We start from the raw sequence: 21110 nt of genomic DNA on the forward strand, positions 1-21110 counted from the left end.
TGGATGTTTAATGGAGGGCTGTGGGCCTCCTGAAAGCAACTGAAAGGCCCATGGTTCCAGAAGGACCTCACCATCCCTCTATCCTACACCCCCCATACCCAGGCAGGAGGCCCAAGGCTCACTCCATCCAGTTATGAATCAGAATTCCTGATAACTGGTACTCAGCACATGCTGCGTCTTATCAGTTTTCCTGGGAGAAATGCGGGTGAACCTATGACTGCCTGTTCACCCTCCTGGGGTCTGAGACCTCTCTGCATGGACTCGGAAACACTGGAACCTGCATCCACTGGCTTCCTGCTGGGCTATGGCTTGTGGAGCGATTTCACGGGCAGTGCTAGGTAGAGGGAGGCTGAGAGCGCAGAGCTCTGGGTCAGCCACTCTGCTTCAGAGAGAACAGCTCTTCGTAGAGATGCATTTTTAGATTGGGGGATGCAAACTCATGCCACAGGGTGGGGGGTCCAGGCAGGTGACATAAATGGATGAACTGGGCTGGATGTGAGACGGACAACAGTGTGATCACAATGAGAAATGACACCTGCCACGTGGCTACTGTGTTGGTAGGCAGGAGGGAGTGGTGGGGACTGTGGAAAACTGGAGAGCACATGCTCTATGGAAGGAGGCAGCTGTGGCTCAGCCCCAAGCCAATTGTTGCCCTGCAGGAACGTGGGCCCTGGAATGCCAGATCTGACTTGTCAATGTCTGGTACAATCAAGTTTTACATAAAATTCTCTAAGGTTCAAATGTTGGCAAGCAATTAAAAACATTTTTTGAAAACACCGTAGGTTGTAACTTGGGAAAAAATATTCTCCTGTCTAAAAAAAAAAATGTTTGCAAACCACCTTGTACAGCCCTCTGATTTAGGATAAGAAAACTTAGACTCAGAGAGGTTAGGTGGTTCGTCACTGTCACGGGGCCAGCCAGAGGCACAGCTTGGACCCAGATACGCCCCAGAGAACTATGGGAGCCCCACTCTTGCTCTTGCAAGGGAACAATGACCCCGGGCACAGCTGTGGCAGGCGGGTGGAGGGCAGGGAGCAGAGGAACTGTGGGGTAACACAGGCCATCGGTACCTGCAGTTGCCTTGCTTGCTGGAGATCCCGAATTCGGAGTGCGGAACGTCTGGGTTTGGGTGGCTGGAGGGGTGCGGTGTAAGAGGGTGGAGCATCGGACCACGGAGGCCGAAGCTTTTTTCCCCGACTGGTTCGTCTGGGTCTTCGCGGCCACGAAGCGTGGAGTCGGGGAGACCTCCGGATGTGAACACTCAGAGCCCGTGTCTGGATCGTCCGGTGGCTCCCACCCGGGGGCGGTACCTGAGAGGGTCACGCTCTCAGTCCCCAAGAGCCCTGGGAGCTGGCCGAGGAAGCGGCCTCTCATGCCACAGACCCCCCTGCTCGAGGGCTGAAACCTCTCCTCGGTTCACAGAAGTAGTACGGGAGCCTAGGACCTTTCCCAGCTTCTCCTCGAGGGAAGCCCATTCCGCACATTTTCCTCCCATTGGCCCCAAAGGTGTAAGGCAGACAGGGGTGCAGAGGCTCAGAGGGGTACAGGCACTCCTCCAGGGGCACACAGCAGTGTGGGGTTGAGCCAGGATGGATTTCCCAGGCTCTTGACTCATTTCACTCAATAGTTTGCACTATCTGTTGGCCTTCTCACAGGGAATGTTATCAGACTGGAATTCCCATCTGGGTTTTCACCAAGAAAGAAAGAAAGTTTCAGACAGACCTGCTGACTGCTCTTGTAGGAAAAAAATGAGATATTTACACATGAGATATTTAAAAATAAGAGAACATAGTGGTCCCTCCTTTCTGTAAAGTTCAAAGTTTATCTGAAGCAAAAATTCAGACAATATAAGGATCCACAAAAAAGTAACCATGCCACCAAGAGGGAGAAGAGACGCCGGGGTGGGAGGGTTTCCCTGAGACCTTTACTGGGGGGAGGGGTACAGTGAATTTGCGGCACAGGGGAACAGCTTACTCAAAGGCTGGTGGAAATGAATGGCAGACGAGATGCAAGAGAGTTTGGGAAACCCTCCTCGTGGGTTTGAGTCTTAGGAAGCGAAGTGGAGACCTTACACTTCTGGCCATGATGGAGCAACTGGTGTAGGACTAGCTCGCCTCCAAATTCAACTGTGAAGCTGGACAAAATACATGAAACAACAGTTTTCAGACCCTGAACAGAAGGAGGTGCAGGACTATGAATCATAAAAGCAGACCTCCCGCGACCTCCATGACCACTCCTGCTCTCTGCCTGGAGAGACGTGGCGGGCCACGGCCCAGAGGTGAAGCGCAAAGGAAGCTCTGTGATCGCCCTGAACTGAGGAGGCGGTGATCAGAGGTCAGGGCTTCTAAGATGGCCAGAAGTTGCAGGGCAGAACAACAAAGAAGAGGGAATCAGACAAAAAAAAAACAACCCAAAACAAAAAACCCCCACCACCAACAAAAAAACCCTCCAGAAACGTGCAGAGGCTCCCCCTGAAGTCTTTGGCTGAATGCCAAGCTGATGTGTGCAGAGAGCTTCTGCAAAGCCTGGCTGCCAACAGCTACCGGGGTGCTGTGAGCTCAGTCAGAATTCAGAGGCTGCACAAGGTCAGAGGGTGTGTGAGTTCCTACCTGCCAGGGAGAAGGCGCGGCTGAATAACCCGGGCATTCAGCTGAGACCCAGAAGGGCCATGCCTTAGGAGGATTATTTTAACCCTAGCATAAAGATTGCAGCAGCCCCCCTTATCCACAGGGGACACATTCCAGGACCCCCAGTGGACAGCACTGAATCTTAGATATACTATGTTTTTTGCTACGCGTACATATTTGTGATAAATTTTAATGTTTAAATTAGGCACACTAAGAGATCAACAAGAATAATAAAATAGAGCAGCTGTCACAATACACTATAATAAAGTCTATGTGAATGCAAGCGGGGCATTGTTAAAACAAGGCTGATTTGGAACACAAGCCCTGTGACAGTGTGACGGTCGATCCGAGGGCCAAGAGGGCTGCTAAGGGCTGGGCAGTCACACGGCACGGACAAGCTGGACCAAAGAGGGGTCCACACTCTGGGAAGGACGGGGGAGGACGGCATGGGGTTCCATCACACTCCTCGGAACCCTGCACAACTTCAAACGTACTAATAACTTATTTCTAGAATCTTCCATTTGATATTTACTTTTTAAAATGATTTTTATTTATTTATTTTTTAGAGAGAGAGGAATGGAGGGAGAAAGACAGAGAAACATCAATGTGAAAGAGAAACATCAATTGGTTGCCTCTTGCATGCCCTGGCTGGGAATTGAACTGGTGACCTTTTGGTCCACAGCCCAGCGCTCAGTCCACTGAGTCATACCAGTCAGGGTGTCATTTAATATTTTCACACCATTGTTGACTGTGGGTAACTAAAACTGGAAAGTTAAACTGTGCATCAGAAGGGGCTACTGTACTCCAGACCTGCACCAACACAACTTAAAAACAAGCCTTTGAAATATCAAGGAAATCTATATTAACTGCCTGCAGAACAAAATCCAACATTTTTCAAAGAAAGATAACAAAACTCAGACACTCGACAACACTGTATCCACAATGTGCAGCACAGAATAAATACAAATATTCATCCAGTGAAGCAGGAAAACATGAATAATACTCAAGAGGAAACAAAGAGTCAACAGAACGTAGGAAATGATGACAGGGATAATGGAATTTGCAGATAAGGACCTTACAGAAGCTATTATAAATACACTCAAAGATTTAAAGGATAACATGAACATAATGAAGAAAGAAATGATGTAAAAAGGAACCAGGTGGAAATTGTAGAAATGAAAAATGTGACAGCGGAAATGAAGAATTCACTTGATGGATATTTCCAATGAAAAAATTAAGACACTGCAGAAGAATAGATCAGTAAACTCGCGGACAGGGTGCTTGAAATAATCCAAAGTGAATCACAGAGTGAAAACAAGGCTGAAACACTGGACAGAGCATTAGCTGGTCTTCAGCATCATCCAACCATCTAACTTACGTGTAAGTAAAGTCTCAACAGGAGATGAAAGAGAAATTGGAGAAGAAAAGTATTTATAGAAACACTGACTGAAAATTTTCCTTGATGAAAAATATACACCCACTGATCCAAGAAGCTCAAGGAACCCCATGCAAGATAAACCCAAAGAAAACTGTACACCCATAGTCAAATTACTAAAACCAGTAGTACAGAAAAATATTTAAAATAATCCAGAGAAAAAAGATATAGTCAGTATAGAACGACAATCAGAAAGATCTTTGACTTCTCATGAGACACAATATAGAGAATATAAACGAATGGCATTTGTAAGGTGCTAGAAAAAATTCTCAACCCAGAATTTCATATCCAGAGAAGATATCCTTCAAAAGGTAAAATAATAACATCTTCAGTTAAGAATGTCTTTCACCAACAGACCTACAAGGTAAGAAATGTTACAGAAAGTTCTTCAGGGAATAAAGGAAAATGATAATGGAGGAAATTAAGGTTTATACAAAGAAAAGTACAGAAAATAGCAAGTATGTGAGTAAATATAAAAAGCATTTTCTCATTTCTTAATTTCTGTAACAAATAATTGACTGTTTAAAGCAAAAAAGAGTAACTGCTGGGTTTACAACTTAGACTTTTATGGGTGAGTCTGTGTGATCCATACGCGTGATAGAAGACTCACTGGTCTGATGTAAGAACAGCAGAAAGGACAGGAGGGTAGGAAGTGGAAGGACACTGACATAAGGTTCTCATATTATGTGTGATACGTTACAGAAATTCGTGGCAGATTGTAATACGCCAAAGATACATATCGTATACCACAGAGCAACCACTAAAGGAGAGGTATAGATATAAAGCTAATAGAGGAAAAATTTTAAACTTTTGATTAACATTAAAGAAGGCAAGACCAAAAAAATGAACAGTGAGAAGAAATGAAGCAAACAGAAATACAACAAGGTAGTAAACTTAGATCCAACCATATCCCAAAATATATTAAACGTCAATGGATTAAACACTTCATTTAAGAGGCAGGGACTGCCCTGGCTGGTGTGGCTCCATGGGTGGGGCATCGTCTGGCACACTGAAAGGTCGCAGGTGTGACTCCGGGTCAGGGCACATGCCTGGGTTGTGGACCAGGTCCCCGGTTGGGGGTGTACAAGAGGCAACCCATCAATGTTTCCCTCCTTCTTGCTCTCCCTCCCTTCCCCTTTCTCTAAAAAACTAAAATAAGTAAATTAATTAATTAATTAATTAATTTAAAAAATGAATCTTTAAAAGGCAGGGATTGCCTTTTTAGGATAAAGGAGTAGGAATCAGCTATGTGGATGCACTTCAAGTATAAAAACACATATAGGTTAAAGGACAAGAATGGAAAGAGGTATACCATGCAAACGCTGATGCTAGGAAAGCTGCAGTGGCTACATTGACATCAGATAATGCAGATTTCAGACAATGGGTATCACCCGCTATAAACAGGGCATTGCACAATTTTAGAAAGATCAATTCATCAAGACATGATGATCCCAAGTGTGTGCACCTAACAATAAAAGCTGCAAAATACACGGATCAGAACCTGGCAGAACTAAAGGGAGAAACAGCACATCCACAATTAAAGTTATAGATTTTGCCTCTCCTCTCTCAGCCTGTGACAGAACAAGCCTTTTTTTTTTAAAGCCTGAAGAGGTGAAGAGATTTGAATAGTGTTATCAATCACTGGAACCCAGCTGACACTCCACTCAGGGAATTCTCTTTCCAACTCCTTCTATACGGCCAGCATTACCCCGATAGCCAAGTTAGACAAGGACATTACATGCAAAGAAAAGTGCAGGTGGGCTGGAATGTAAAATGGCATAATTGCTTTGAAAACAATTTGGCTACTTCTTGAAAGTTAAACCCACCTCCCCTATGATCCAACCATTCCACTCCCAGCTATTTACCCAAGAGAAAGGAAAGCATTTGTCCACGTAAAGTCATACACTGCAGTGTTCACAGCAGCTGTGCTTGTATTAGCTCCAAACTGGAACAACCCAAATGTCCATCCATAAGTGAATACAGGACATTGTGCTATCTATACAGTAGGTCCTCAAATAATATAATTTCATTCAATGTTATTTCATTCTAACACTGATGAGATGCAGGAACTTAACTCCTGTTGCATCAATTAGCCTATGGTAAAACTGGTTTTGTTTTACACTGTTTCACTTAAAATTTCAGAACCTATTGACAACTTGAAGTGAGAACTTACAACATGTGGATACCGGAGTAACACTACCTATCAGCGAATAGGGATGAAGGACTGATACATGCAAACACGGATGAATCTTAAAACAACTGTGGTGAGTGAAAGAAGCCAGACACCCACCCCCACACACCAATAAAAGAGCGCATACTGTAAGAGTCCATATATGCGATATTCTAGAAAATGCAAAGGAATCTGCAGTGATAGGAAGCAGATCAGCGCCTGCCTGTGGAAGGGGAGGGGGAGAGCAGGGACTCAGAAAAGGGCACAGGGCAACTTTTGGGAGTGACAGGTGTGTCCATACTCTTGATTGTAACGATGGTTTTGTGGGTGCACGTGTATCAAACTGTACACTTTAGACACAGGCACTTTATTACATAACAATACACCTCAATAAAAGTGTTTGAAGGACTTCACCGGAAATTTTTATTTTTTTTTGTTTATGACCATCATTAACAAACCACTGGTTGAGTATGAAGCCCTCTGCTAATCCCAGTTCTCCGGTTCCTCAGGGGTCTGCTTTGGGAGTGATATTAAAATCCAGGTAAAATTCTCGGAAATTTCAAATAAAGTAATCAGAAAACATGTTCTGGAAAGCAAATTAACTCTATAAACTACCCTAGGTCTTAAAGTAATTTAGATACCTGCTCAAGAAAAAGCTTCAAAGAAAGAAGCCATTTTTTTCTGACAAAAAAGAAATATCCCGGCAGTGTAACCTTCTTCAGTCTGACTTAGTGTCAATGTGTTTTAATAAGTATAGGCACAGTGACTTATTAAGGAAACAAAAATAAATCCATGTAACTCACATTATCAGAATAAAAGATAAGAATCATACAAGCACGCAACGGATGTAGGAAAAAACATGTAACACCAGTCCGCAGTAAAAACTTTCAGTAAACTGGGCACAGAAGGTAACTTCCTCAACTGGTAAAGGGCGTCCGTGAAAACCCACTTCAGCTAACACAGTGCTGAATGATGAAGACCTGCCCCTATCTCGGGAACGAGGCAGAGATACCCACTCGTTTCATCTATGCAACACTGTGCTGGGGGATGCTCATCAGTATAGGTAGGAAGAAAAAGTAGTAAGAACATAGGTTGGGAAGAAATGAAGCTGTCTTATTGGTAGATGGCATCAGTATGTACAAGGAAAATCCTAAGAATCTACAAAAAAAAAAAAACTATTAGAACTAATAAGTGAATGTAGCAAAGTTGTGGGTTACAAATTCAATATTCAACAATTATGTTTACATGTACAATGGTTGGAAAATAAAAAGTCACAGTAATGTTAAAAACCATGAAATGCTTAGAGGTAATATAATGAAATATGCGCAAGAGCTCTGTGCTGGAAAGTAGCAACTACTGCTGATGGAAATAAAAAGACATAAATACTTAGATATACCATATTCATGGACTGGAAAACAATATTATCATGTCTGTTCTTCCCAAACTGGTCTACTGATTCAGTGTAATCTTAAACAAAATCCCAGTAAGACACTTTGTAGACTAATGGTAGGAAGAATAATATTACAAGGAAAAACTAAGTTCCTAGAATAGACAAACACTCTTTAAAAAGGCCAGCACGGAAACCCTGAGAGTGCCTGAGCTAAGACTTGCTATCAAAGTCCAGCAAATGAGACCACAGACAAAGAAATCGGCGGGACAGAAGTAAACTCACTCACTCACATATTCAATTCATTTTGAAGAAAGGTCCCAATGCAACATGAGGAAAAGGCGATCTTTTCAACAAATGATGTTGGAACAACTAGATATCCGTATGGAATAAAATGGATCTCAACTCGTACCTCTCATCAACTCATAACTTGAAGTGGATCACAGACCTAAATGCAAAAGCTGAATTTATAAAGCTTCTAAAAGATAATAAAGGAGAATATCTTCACCACCTTGAGGCAGGCAAGAATATCCTAGGTAAGACCCACAAAGCACCAACCATAGGGAACAAATAATACATTAGATGCCATCAACACGAAAGACTGTTCATCAAAAAAGACACTATGAAAATCAACGGGCATGCGGAAGACTGGAAGAAAATACTTACAATATACGTATCTGATAAAGGACCTGGATCTAGAATATATAAAGAACTTCTACAACTTAATAACAAAAAGACAAACCACCCAACCAAAAAATGGGCAAAAGATGTGAATAGTTTCCAAAGCAAAATAAACAAATGACCGATAAACAAATGGAAGTGTTCAATATCATTAGTCATCAGGAAAAATGAGCACAAAGGAGCATGAGACACCCCCCCCCCCAGAATAACTAGAACTATAAAGAGCCCACTGCCACTGAATGCTGGCAGGAACATGGCATCCGTGACTGGTGGGAGGGTGAGATACTCCCCTCTGTGGCCCAGCAATCCTACTCCCTGGTACTTATCCCAGAGAAATGAACATGTATGTCCACAAAAAGCCTGTACAAGTGTTTTCATAGCGGTTTTATTCACAACAGCTTAAAACTGGAAACAACTCAAATTAACGAGCAAATGGCCAAATCGCTATTTTTTCACACAATGGCTTGGTAGTCAAAATGAATAACTGATACCTATGACAACATGCATGAATCTCAACATTTTGCTGGTGAAAGCAGCCAGACGTAAAGGAGTACGTACTATGACTCCATCGGTAAGAGCTGCTGCAGGCAGCCTAGGTCCCTCTGGACATTCTCGCCAGACCGGGGCTCTCGAGGCCTGGCCCTGGGTACCACTGGAAGCTGTCAAATCTAGCTCCTAATTCCACCCAGAACCCACGGACGTACAAATCTCTGGATCCAAAGGCCACTGGAGGGGCCACTGGTTAGCCTTGGAGAACCAGTCCTTTTTTGGATCTGGCCTAAATCTCTCATGTAATTTAAACATAGCTGATCCTAGAGCCCTCAGACTTCAGTGAGTAATAGAGAAGAAAGATTTATTCAACAGACGGATGCAGAAAGACATAGAACGAGAGTCCGTGACAGAGAGAAAAAGAAAATGAGGAACAGAGAAACAGTGGACAGCCCTTCAGGAGAAAAGCACCTAGACGTTAAGGGAGAAATCAGGGTGCATGCAATGTAGTCCCCGTGCTGCCCCATCTGACGTGACGCTGGACAGCTTCATGGTTAAGAGAATGGCCCTGGAACTTGCCTGCGAAGGTTCAAAGCCAAGCTCCCCCTCTTATTGACTCCATGACTGTACTCAACTTGTTTCAGAAGTTTGGGAGAAGAGCAGCCGCAGCACTGAAGGCACCCTCCAAAGACTGAAACCATGGGTGCAGGCTGGCCTTGCAACTAACACTGAAGTGCATTCTGGGGAGCATCCTCTCCAGGCAGCTGGACAGTTGCCCACTCACGGCTGCCAGTCCTAGCCCATGGAGAGAGGAATCCTCAGAGGGTCCAGGCCATGGAACTCAAGCCCCGCCACAGCCCTGATGACTTGGCAGCAGCTCCATTAGTGCGTCAAGCCCACCAAGCAGACCCTGTGTCCTCTCCCCACTACCTCCCCACCAGAACATGTGGTGGGAAATGGATGACCCATACACCCCCAGCCTCAGTGGCAGGATGGGTCCTCTAGTTTGGCCACACTAGAGGGTTTGGAGATGCCCAGAATCCAGACCCCTGGGCTGGAAAGACCTCAAGAACTTCCACAGATGGGAAACCCAGAAGGTAACTCACCAGTCAGAGGTTGAATAGGACAAGAAGCCTAACTCAGTTACGGACTTCAGACCAAGCTCTCATCCATGGGAGACCTCCAGCCTCTGCTGCTCTGCCCAGCAGGGGGGACTTCCTGGGGAAGCTGCCTGCATTGTCCTCTAAGTTCTGGACATCTTCCTGCCCACCTGAATGCCCCTGGCAGGGGGAGGGGGGGGTGCCACGTGCCTGTATTATTTTCAGGGCTTCCAAAGGGTCCTGGGCCTCCCAGACTGTAGGCATCTTAACCCCCTGCTGACCTTGCATAACCCCTTCCTGTCTCTGGACCCAAGCCTCCCCATCCAGAGAGTGTGGAGTGTGGTCCACGCAGCTCCACCCGGAGAAACAAAAGCAGGCATACCCCCACATCTGCTCCTAAACATCTGCTCTGCCAAGGGGGTTAAGCCCCACCCCTGTCGGGACTTTGGTTGAGGACTGAGGGCCTCCTAGCTCATCGTATGCTTGGGGTTGAAGGATGGAGCCTGCTCCAACATCCAGAAGTGGAGCTGAGAAATCAGCAGCATCAGGAGGATGGAAGGCCACTGTGTCCCTGTGGGAAGGGTCCTTAGAACCTTTTCCCTTCTGGGTCAGGAGAGGAGGGAGAGACTGGGGTCCTGCCCAAGGTCACATGCAAGCCCGTGACCTCATTGGGATTAACACCCAGAGCTCTGAGCCCTGATTTAGCACTCCTAGCTTCTTACCCTTTCCACCACTAAGGGCAAAGAGGGAGCTTGCCTGTCCAGTTGGCCATCCCTCGCCTGGTTTAGGCTCTGCATGGGTTCAGACTGAGGCTGCATCCTGTGATGCTGGCTTTGGGGGTGAGGATTCAGGAGCGTGATTCAGAGGTGCTTAGAAGATGTGGGGACAGGACTACTGAAGGACCTGGGTGAGTGGTGGCCACCCTCTGAGTCCACTGAGGGAAGACTCAGTCTTCACTGCCTTCAGGGTGGGGCTTTCCCACCTATTCTAGCTGCTGGAGTTAAGGTGAACTTCCCCCCGCCCCCAGCCCCGAGGTCACAACTGGATATGAGAGACCAGCCCAAACCAAGCTCACCTTTACTTTCACCCTCCCCTAGCAACACTCCAGAGCCCGGGCCTGTGGCAGGCCCGCCCCCTTCCCCCAACAACAAAAGGTACTCACTGATGGGGGCGTGTAAGGCCACGTGCTCCTGGTAGGGCGTGTAGTACTTGTACTGCTTTCCACAGAATTCACAGGTGTAATTGCCGGTTTCTGTCCAAGAAGGAAAACAAAGTGTGGGCCCAGGTGCCCAGCTCCCATCCAGAAGCAGCAGTGTGCTCCCTCCCCGCAAACTCCTTCTCATTCTGGGACAACAAACTAATTGGGAGCCCACTTAAGTCAACTACTACTTGAGTTCAATTCCGAGCTCTGCCATTTGGAGCTGTGTGACCTTGCGCAAATCTCTTAACCTCTCTGTGCCTCAGTTTTCCTATCTGTAAGACGGGGATAATAATAGGACCACCTTATAGGATTGCTGTGAGGATTAAATTTATATGTCAAGTGCTTAGAACAGTACCTGGCACACACTGTTCTCTTTCATCGCTCCACCCCCAAGCCCCGGTGCTCAGGAAATGTGCATTGACCCAAGCTGACCTCCAGTGCTAACCTGTCTATCAGCCCCTTTGCCCTGCCCTCTGCAACGGCCACACTTGGGTCCCCTCATCTCCAGGACCTTCCCGTGCCCCCAAGCACCCCCCACCCCCCAGCAGAAGAGGTCACTTCTTCCTCTCAGGTCCCACCAGCCTTTATTTTTACCTCTCTTTTGGGTCTGCCTAACTTCTTTCTTCTTAAAAATTTCTGATGTAATATTGTTCACTGGGGGAAAATTATAAAATACGGATAAATACAAAATTTAAAAAATAAGAAAAATTTCAATCATCTACAATCCCCGAACAAAGAGCAGCAGCTACCCCTTGGGTACACATGTACCCTGCAACCTACCCCAGACCCCACCCCTCTCTCCCATTATACTGACATCACCTGTCTGGCTCCTGCGGGCCTTGAATCGGCAGCCCTGATCTATATCCTCTTTGTAACCTGGTGCATTCAATCGACAATACTTTGTGGACATCTTGCTCAATCAATAACCTTCGATCTCTACTGCATTCATCGGCTGCGTGGTTCCCAGTGGACTTCAGAATCTGCTGTGCTAGTCTCCTACACCAGGGGACGTTTAGATTCAAAAACATTTCCCTTATATATAAAAAAAATGCTGCGAGCCACATCCTTGTAGAAGTTTTTGCACATTTACTCATTAGTTTTGCACATCACTGCAAGATAAAGATTAGTGTGCACAATCTTTGCACATTATTTCCATGGGATACATTAAGGGCCGTGCATTTTTAAGGCTTTTGATAACCACAGCACCAACTACCTGTCAAAAGGTTGGGCCAGTTTTTGTCTTAGTCAGAAAGATGTGAAAATGACTGTTTCCATACACTGTAGCGAGCGTTAAGTATTATTATCTCCCTAAACTGTGCCTGAAAGGGGAAAACATAACGCGCTGCTGGTTTGATTTTCCACCTCTTTGAGTCCTACGGAAATCGACTCTTCCTCATGTCTAGTTACAGTTTTCGTTCATGACTTTTCTGAGTTTACCACAATGTTTCTATAGACATACTTACCTTTTCTAAATCGCTAAGAACTCTGTAGGTTAGGATACCGACATTTTGCACATTAGTTACAAGTACTTTTGGTCAAATTGGCTTCTTAATTCTGTTTATGATTTTTCTCACCCAATATAGAAACTTTGAATCTTATTTGTCTACTCAGGAGATCCCAATCTTCACTGTGAACGACCCTGGCACAGTGCTTCTCACTCACAGTGAGGTCCCCGGGCCAGCAGCATCACCATCACCTGGGAACCTGTTACAAATGCAAATTCTTAGGACTTGACCGAGACACACTGAAAGAAAAACTCCAGGGATGGGCTCCAGCAACCTGTGTTTTAATAGACCCCTTGGAAAATTCTGATGCACGGGGAAGTTTAAGAACCACTGCTCTAATATTTAATTATACAGTTCTATTAGTGCGCCTGGCATGAATGTTATTAATTCTTGGTAATTACTTTGTCAGGTCCTCCTTTCTACTTGTTTGCCTGTGCTTAAAGACATTTCCCCGGATGTCCCTGTCCTTTCGTTCGTTAAACGGTACTGTGCTAAATGCCGGCACAAAGTGTTGAGCAAAAAGAGTTGTGGTTCCTGCCGTCACAGCGCTTACAGTCTGGAAAAGGAGACAGAAAACATGAAATAATCGTACAAATTTAAAGCTGCCACCATGCTGGGTGCTCTTAAAGGAGACATGCACAGTGCTGAGAAAATTCTAACAGGGAATTCAATTTAGTTAAGGAAACACCAATGCGTTTCCTCAGAAAGAGAAAAGATAATGAATTAACTAGGTATGTCTCCAATAAGCCAATAATAATTGGATCATTTTAAGTTAACCTGAGAATCTTAGTCTTCTAATACAGAAGAGCATGCCATTTCCTTTTCTTGCTGTAATTGATTTGGTTTCACTTGTTTTATGATTTTTTCCCTTAGGCTCCACCCTTCTGGTTTGTTTCCTTGAAGTTTCACTCGTTTGATGTATAAACTCTTTTCTTTGCCTTTTCATTATTCTCCAATACACTGTTTTGGACAGTATGTATGTTTTTCCAAATGCTGTAATCAAGCAGGAAATGATATGCTCACATCTCTTACCAGTGAGAACGGGAGTTTAACTGAGTGCTTCTCAAACTCCAGCATGTATAAGAATCACCCAGAGAGATGGCTACAACACAGGTTGCTGGGCCCCAGCCCAGAGGCTCTGACTCCGCAGGCTGGTGGGAGCCCGGGGAATTCCTGTCGTGAGTAAGCTTCCAGGGGACTTGGAGGCTGCTGCTCTGGGGACCACGCGATGAAGAGGGCTGCTTTAACCAACCTTTCCTGTATCCCTCAACGTTTCTCCCTTCTTGCATTTTTAAAACTCACTTTTAACATTTTAGAATAAGCTTTGCCTTTTGCACTCAATTTGACAATCAGATCTGCAATATTTTAAATTTACTTCTAGTTTACCTGGCTTTGGTATTCACCACAAGTGCTCTTGTACTGCGAATTATTTCTTCGTAATTGAGCCCTTAAGAGTGCTCTACCACTCAGTTCCCTGGAGTATAACTTCAAATAATTTCTTGAAGATGAGTACACAGGAGATACAGTATGTTTTGAGTTCTGGCTTTTTTCCTTTACACCTAAATCACAATTTGTCTAGACATAAAATTCTTAGATTACAACCTTTTCCCTTCAAAACTATTTTCATTACAAAAAAAAAACCCCAAAACAAAAAACTATTTCATCACCTTTGCCATTTCGTATTGCAAAGAAGACTGAGGCATGTCCATTGTGGATTCTTTTGTATGTAACTGGCTTTTTTATTTCTAAATGGCCACATAATTCCTTTCTTTATATTTATAGTTTTGAAAAGTCACTAAGATGTCTTTAGTTATGGGTCTCTTTACATTCGCTCTACCTGATCCATGATGAGCCCTTAAATCTGCATACATAGATCTTCCTTCAGCTGAGCAAATTTTTCTTCTATTATATCTATGAAGTACTGCTTTTGTTCCCCTGGTACAGCATCAGCAATTACCAGGAACTGCTTCCCCATTCTCCACATTTATCATGATTTCTTCTTATCCTCTCCTCCATTCAAATCTGCCCTTCGCATCGTCAATTCCATTTCTATAGATCGGCTCTGCTCTTCACTCCCTATAATGGAAGTCTCAGTTCTGTTCTTGTCTTTTCAGCTTCTCTGCAATCCTCTCTCAGCTCATGCCTCCCTCTGCCTTTTCATCTCATCCTGTTGCTTTTTCACCACACAACTCGGGCTCCTTTTTCACAGGGTTCATGCTGTGGGCTGAATCATGCCCCCCATAAATTCAGATGTTGATGCCCTACCTCCCAATGTGATGGTGTTTGGCCAAAAAGTGATCTCAACAGAACCCAACCATAGCTGGCACCCTGATCTTGGACTACCAGCCCCCAGAACTGTGAGAAAACAAATTGCTGTTAAGCCACCCATTGATACGTCAGCCCAAGTGGCCTAAGACAGGCCATAGAATCAACTGTGGCCGTCAGACTGAATTTTCTTCTAGATTTTGTGGTAGACCGTTTTCAGAGGTATGCTCTTCCCCCAACTCTCCTAAATTCTCTCTGTCTCGTTATGTGGAATTTCATAGTTCCCATGGCTTGTTTTTTAATTTATTTTGCAAGTGAGTCTTCCTGATCCACATGTAAAAATCAAGTGACCTATACACGAATGCAGACTTACTCTGTTTCAGCAGACATGAACGAACTGCTCTGAATCCTCCCATTATCACGGTAGACCATCGTGGTAGTAATTCTCAGATCTGCAGCTGGAGAGCAAGCTGCCACAGAGGACCCCTTAGACCAGCTCCTTCTGGCAGGACTCCTCTGCTCCTTCACGCCTTGGGCTTCCTCCTCAAGTCCCTAACTCTCTCATTTGTTCAGCTGATGTGAACGTGGAAGGCATACTTCCCAGCATGCACCGCGACCAGGCTGTTTCCCTCTTCCCCCACCTACAATTGCTACTTGTGGCAAGTAGTCCTGTCACAGTGTACAGTCCCTCTACCGGCTCCTCCTACTCTACACATCATTTTCATAGTTCTGTGGCATTGGCCTACTTAAAAAAGTGGCAGAAACCCAGGAAGCAGCAGCATTCTTATCTCACAAGGCAGCTCCTGGGTGGTAATAAGGGACAGCCTCACACCGTTCTAGCAGCCTCACTTCCACGCGTCAAGCTTAATTTTCTCAACACACTTCCCTACTCCACGTCATCAGTGATAATTCCTCCCTGGTCCTAGCATGGGTTTTCTGTAAGGCTTAGCTACTGATACACAGAACAAGTTTCATCTTGTTCTGCACCTTTCTGGGTAATTAATAGGCACCACTTATTTAATGCTTCCATGTAAGCTTCTCGGATTAATTCCTTTATAAACATAATCTCAGCTCATCTCCATGACAATCCTGAGAAGTGTTTTATTGTCATCACCCCGTTTCTGAATTAAGGAAATGGTGGATTAGAGAGATTACAGAACTTGCAGGATGTCACGCAGGGATTAGGTGTGAGCTGGGACTTGTGTCTGGGATGGCTCTAAAGCTCTCCTCCTCTACCTCTTGGCAGCGCTGCTCATTTGTGACGCCCTGAACGTGGGCCAGGTGCTGGCTGGACACGTCACGCATTCATCCTGCAGAACAGATGGACGTTCTTGCCCCCAACTTGCAGATCAGTCAGAGGAGACTCAGAGTATAAGCAGCTAGTGAACTGGTGACGCCGGCATTCAAACCCGAGCCTGCTGGACCCGAAGCTGATGTCCATGATTACAACACCAGGTAAGAAATGGACAGGCAGCGCTATGCGGAGGCTCCCTGTCCTGGGTCTGTCTACGACTGTCTGACTGTCCGCCACGGAACAGGTCTGATGCACATCAGGGTGTTCTCACAGTCTACCTTCTGGCAGTTTTCGTGTTGAGGATTTCATCATTTTCTTTATCTTCGAGATAATTTCAATGTTACTGTTTACTGAATGTTTACTATGCATATCACAAGCAGTGTGCTAATCACTTTACAGATATTATCACATCTGCGGTTTCCTGAGTGCTTTAAGAGTAAAAAGCAAGCAGAGAACCATCCCCTATGAGGAAATATGAATAAGAGGCATAGATACATAGAACAGACTGACAGCTGTCGGAGGGGAGCAGGGATGGGGGGAACTGGATGAAAGAAGGGGAAGGGAGAGAAAAAGAACATATATGCATGACCCAAGGACATGGGCAATGGGTGGGGACTGCCTGAGGGGATCGGGCTGGGTGGAGGTGTGCAAAGGGAGAGAAGTGGGGAAAGAAGGGGCAACTGTAACAGCACAGACAACAAAAATTGGAAAAAAAAAAAAAAAAGCAAACAGGGGCCCAGCCAGTGCCTTCCAAGGGCCTGGGACCAAGCTCCATCCTGAGGTGCACGGGCTTCCCTGGTGGGCTCCCTCGATTTCTCTTCCGTCAGATTTCCACATCCTTTCGTTCTATATGTGTGTATATTTTCGCAAGCTGCCTTAATCTTTACTGGGATCATGCAGAGTCAATAAAGGTCTTTCACAGGGTAGAGAGACACAGGATGTACAGAGAGGGGTAAGCAAGAATGTACATTTCTGAAGGACTGGACCAGATGAGACCATTTGTGAGATGCTCACCACCCACCCCCCAGCCCCAAATGGTCTTCCTAAGATGCAGATCAGATTATGTCCCTTCCCCATTTAGTACGCTCTTCCCAGGCTCAGCTCTGTCTAGTCAGGATTAAGTCTAGATAACTTTGTCCAGCATTCAAGGCTCTCTAAAACCTGAACGTGGAATGGATTTGCCTTTCCCTGGCTGGTGTGGCTCAGTGGACTGAGCACCAGCCTGCGTACCAAAGAGTCGTCGTGGGTCTGATTCCCAGTCTAGGGTACAGGCCTGGGTTGTGGGCCAGGTTGCCAGTAGGGGGCGTGCAAGAGGCAACTACACAGTTGATGTATGTTTCTCTCCCTCACTTTCTCCCTCGCTCCCCCTCTCTAACAAATAAATAAAATCTCAAAAAAAAAATCGATTTGCCTTTTAATTCCCAGAAAAGTGCTGCTCTCCTGCCTTCGAGTGGGATGCAGGGGCTCATTTCCCAGCCTGGTTCCCGCGCGGAACCCTCCTGGACTCCCAAGCTGGGACAGGTATTCCTGGCACCCACAGCCCCCCGTGCTTCTGGATTTGCAGTAACTATCACTTCAGTAAGCGGGCCTCCTCCTTGCGTGCATCACCCAAAGGGAGGGCCACATCTGTCTTGCTCACTGCTGCGTCCCCACAACACTCAATACAAGTGTGCTGGGAACAGGCAGGTCATGTGCCTGCCTCCTGCCCTCAGGGGTTTATTGGGACAAGGACAGAGCATCTCCCTATCTTTCCCATGGACATCTCCACTGGCTGATAAACCCCTTCGGATGACAATAACGAGTTATTTTCCGAGCACCTATTATGTACCAGGCACTGTGCTAATTAACAGGTGATTGATATCCATGATCTCATTTAATCCCCCAACAAACCTGTGGGGACATGTCATCCTCATGCCACAGGTGAGGAGCCGAGGCTCAGGATGGCTAACAGACTGCCAGGGCACCAAGCATGTGCTACCTTCACTGTCCTGACCTTGACCCTGTGCTGTTGCTTCTCAAAAGCTAAATCTTAACACTGACTGACCCATTTGACAGGTAGGCAAAGTGAGGTACAAGAAGGCCAGTGGCTCACCGGCCAGGGACGTTGCTGCCAGATGAGCAACTCCACCCTCTTCCAGCGGCGGAACTCACCTTGCCACCCTCAGCCAGCCCCCTCCTGTGTCCCCACCCAGCCCCCACCCCAAGGAGAGGCCCGCATACTTGGCCCGATTTTCTGGAATGGTTCCGGGGGTTCCTCCTTCACCTCTTCAGTGGCCACGACACCTTGGTCGAAGGGGTCTGTGGGAGAACACACGGCCCTTAGCGCCCTGGTGGCTAGGTCTCAGGAGCCCAGTTGGGGATCAGAGAGGTGGCCAGCCACCAAGTACTTACCTGCCCGATTCTCGGGGGCCCCTTCCACACTGAACACTGTGTCCGGGCAGGAGGCAACAGCCACAGAAGGAAAGAAGCAAACAGGAGCCTTGTTAGTCCCTGCCCACCCACAGGTGCCTCTGCCCACTGCTCCCAGCCCCTGTCCAGGTGAGCTTGCCTTTGGGGCCTAGGAGAGCTACCCTGGCTAGTAGGGATGCCCCGGAAACCCAGGGGCCACAGGGCAGTGCATTCCAACCAGGACACACCTGTGTCCCCATGTCTGTTCCTCCCACAGCAGGGCACCTCTGCCCTTCCATCCCCCACCCCAGCAGGGGCAGGCAGGCACTTCTGTCTGCTGTGTCTGGACCATCAGTACCCATCTGAGGGGCCAGGGAGACATCAGGAGGAGATGAAAACAGCAGGCAAGAGGAAGGATGAGCCAGTAGGAAGTGAGCCTGGTTGTGAGGTGGGCTGGGGGCAAGGGGGCTAGAGAGGGGCCCCAAGATCCTTCCCAGGTCTGAGACCCTATTTCTAGGATTCTTAAGTTTCTAAAAACAAATTACATAAATTTATTGTTCTAATTTCTAACTCTATAATCTAAGACACTAAAACATCATCATTCATTTTAAAAAATTGGTTTAATTTCACCAGAGCATGTGAATACTAAATATAAAATCATATAATGAACTGATATGAAATTGTGGGTATTAGACTGATTTTGATCTATAAAACTGGCGATTTCACTTGGGTTACTCTAATCAGAGGTATACGTGGAAGGTAATGGAGACCTTTTCTCCCCCGGGATCCTCAGGGGTTGGTCACTCCCCTCATGGTCTTGCCCCTGCATGACCTTCCTCTGGGTTGGAGGAGGGAGGGAGGGCTGAGGGAAAGGGGGTCCAGATAAGCAGCCCTAGTGTTGGGGCGCTCTCTTTATGTGACTTGCTCCCAAGGAGTAAGGGGCCTAACTTACCATCCACTGCGTGCAGGTCTCGGTGCTCCTGGAAACAGCTGTAGTATTTGTACTTCTTCCCGCAGATGTCACATGTATACCTGAAATTGTCTGTGGGGAACATGTGGTTACCAGGGCTTCAGTCACTTGGGGTGGGATTTGGGGGGCCAGCTCACCTGGCCTCAGGAACCAAAGAAGGAACAAGCTCAGACTGGCCCCAATGGGTGACTTCATGGAGAATCAGTTCTGGGGGGTGTTAGGGGCCCTCTACACAAGGGGACTGAGAAGCCAACTCCCAATCCCACCCTATGGGAGCTCAGCTCCTAAGGGCAGGTCATAGCTGGCCCCACAGCTAAGTGGGGCTGGGGAAGGCAGCTTCGGAGAGGGGTTCCAAGGACCCTGGCCTCCTGGTGTTCACGTGCTGCCTGTTCCCTTCCCCTTGAGCCTGGGCAGGACCAAGTGACTTCCTTCTAATGAAGACAACGCAGTAAAGTGACATCCCTTCTCTGTCCAGGGATGTCACTTCTGAGATTAGGTTACAGAAGACCCTGACTTTCTGTCTGGCTCACACAGTCTCTCTCCCTAGCTGGCACGCTGTAAGCTGCCCCACAGAGACTACCTGGCAGCCTCGGTGAACAGTGGGGAACCGAGGCCCTCCGTCCAAGAGCGTGGGAAAGACCAACTCTGCCAGCAACCATTGGAGTGACTGTGGAAGCAGCTGCTGCTCTGGTTGAAATCCAAGAGGAGACCATGACCCTGGTCGACACCTTGACTGCAGCCTTGCATAAGACCCAGAACTGGAGGACCCACTCCCAGATTCTGACCACAGAAACCGGGAGATAATCAGTGTTTGTTGCTTTAAGTCGTTAGGTTTGGGGGAAATGTGTCAGATAGCAATAGATAACAAACTCAGGGCCTGAGTCTGGATAATCCCTAAGTCTACCCAAAGCCAGAGGCTGGACTCACACCGAAAGTTGTCCTCCGCACGCTGGCAACACTCTCTAACATTTGCTTGCACACACCTTGCATGTGCACTCCTTGGGCTGATCTAGGGATGGCCCAGCCACCCCATCCTTCTAAGGATGCCCAGCACGGGGAGGGTGGGCAGCTTGCCCAGGCTACACACTGGGGCTGGAAACAGCCAGGATTCAAGTATTGACTTAATTCTAAGCCACGGCTGAGTCAGGGTGCATGGCTCTTCCCTGTCCAGCTACCCTCCACCGCTGGGCTGGGGCCCCAGCCCCTTGGCCCCCGTCTGCTCCTCAGCACCCACATACAGGATCTGATGAGACCCCTCCATGCCAAAGCTGCAATGCTGGGCAATTCTGTGTGAAGGTTTCTGGCCCCTATGTAGCTGAACTTTGGGACACAGATGACATCAGTCATCTCCCCACCTCTGCCTCCACCTCGTGCACTGCACCTGCAGTCTCTGAAAGTGCCAGGTACCAGGGCCACAGAGACTAACTGGCCCCCAAGCGAGGTGTGCACACAGCCTTGGCACATGCAGACACTCCGAGGGTGGGGGGATCAGGCAGGGTCCAGCTGGCCACCCTACCACCAGTCTCTACCATCACACCTGAACCAGCCAAGGGATGGTGTGGGGGGAAGGCCTGGTCCTGCCTGACCTCACCCAGACT

The 21110-nt window shown here is 46.9% G+C and overlaps 1 protein-coding gene across 12 annotated transcripts in view; it reads right to left on the minus strand.

Moving 5' to 3' along the window:
* The window catches only part of ZNF618 (zinc finger protein 618), a 165189-nt gene that overhangs the window by 17607 nt on the left and 126472 nt on the right, over window positions 1-21110 (minus strand). For 4 of the 12 annotated variants that reach the window (XM_053921462.1, XM_053921456.1, XM_053921458.1 and 1 more), the window contains exons 6-10: window positions 19495-19584; window positions 18546-18581; window positions 18375-18452; window positions 11685-11744; window positions 11052-11141 (exon numbers count right to left, since the gene is read on the minus strand). In XM_053921462.1, coding sequence (XP_053777437.1) covers window positions 11052-11141; window positions 11685-11744; window positions 18375-18452; window positions 18546-18581; window positions 19495-19584 — 354 coding nt within the window. Of the gene's footprint in view, window positions 1-1070; window positions 1311-11051; window positions 11142-11684; window positions 11745-18374; window positions 18453-18545; window positions 18582-19494; window positions 19585-21110 lie in introns of all 12 variants that reach the window. The other 8 variants (XM_053921431.1, XM_053921432.1, XM_053921430.1 and 5 more) reach the window with 3 other exon arrangements.

This window comes from Desmodus rotundus, chromosome 1, assembly GCF_022682495.2.
Source record: "Desmodus rotundus isolate HL8 chromosome 1, HLdesRot8A.1, whole genome shotgun sequence".
NCBI classification, from domain to species: domain Eukaryota; kingdom Metazoa; phylum Chordata; class Mammalia; order Chiroptera; family Phyllostomidae; genus Desmodus; species Desmodus rotundus.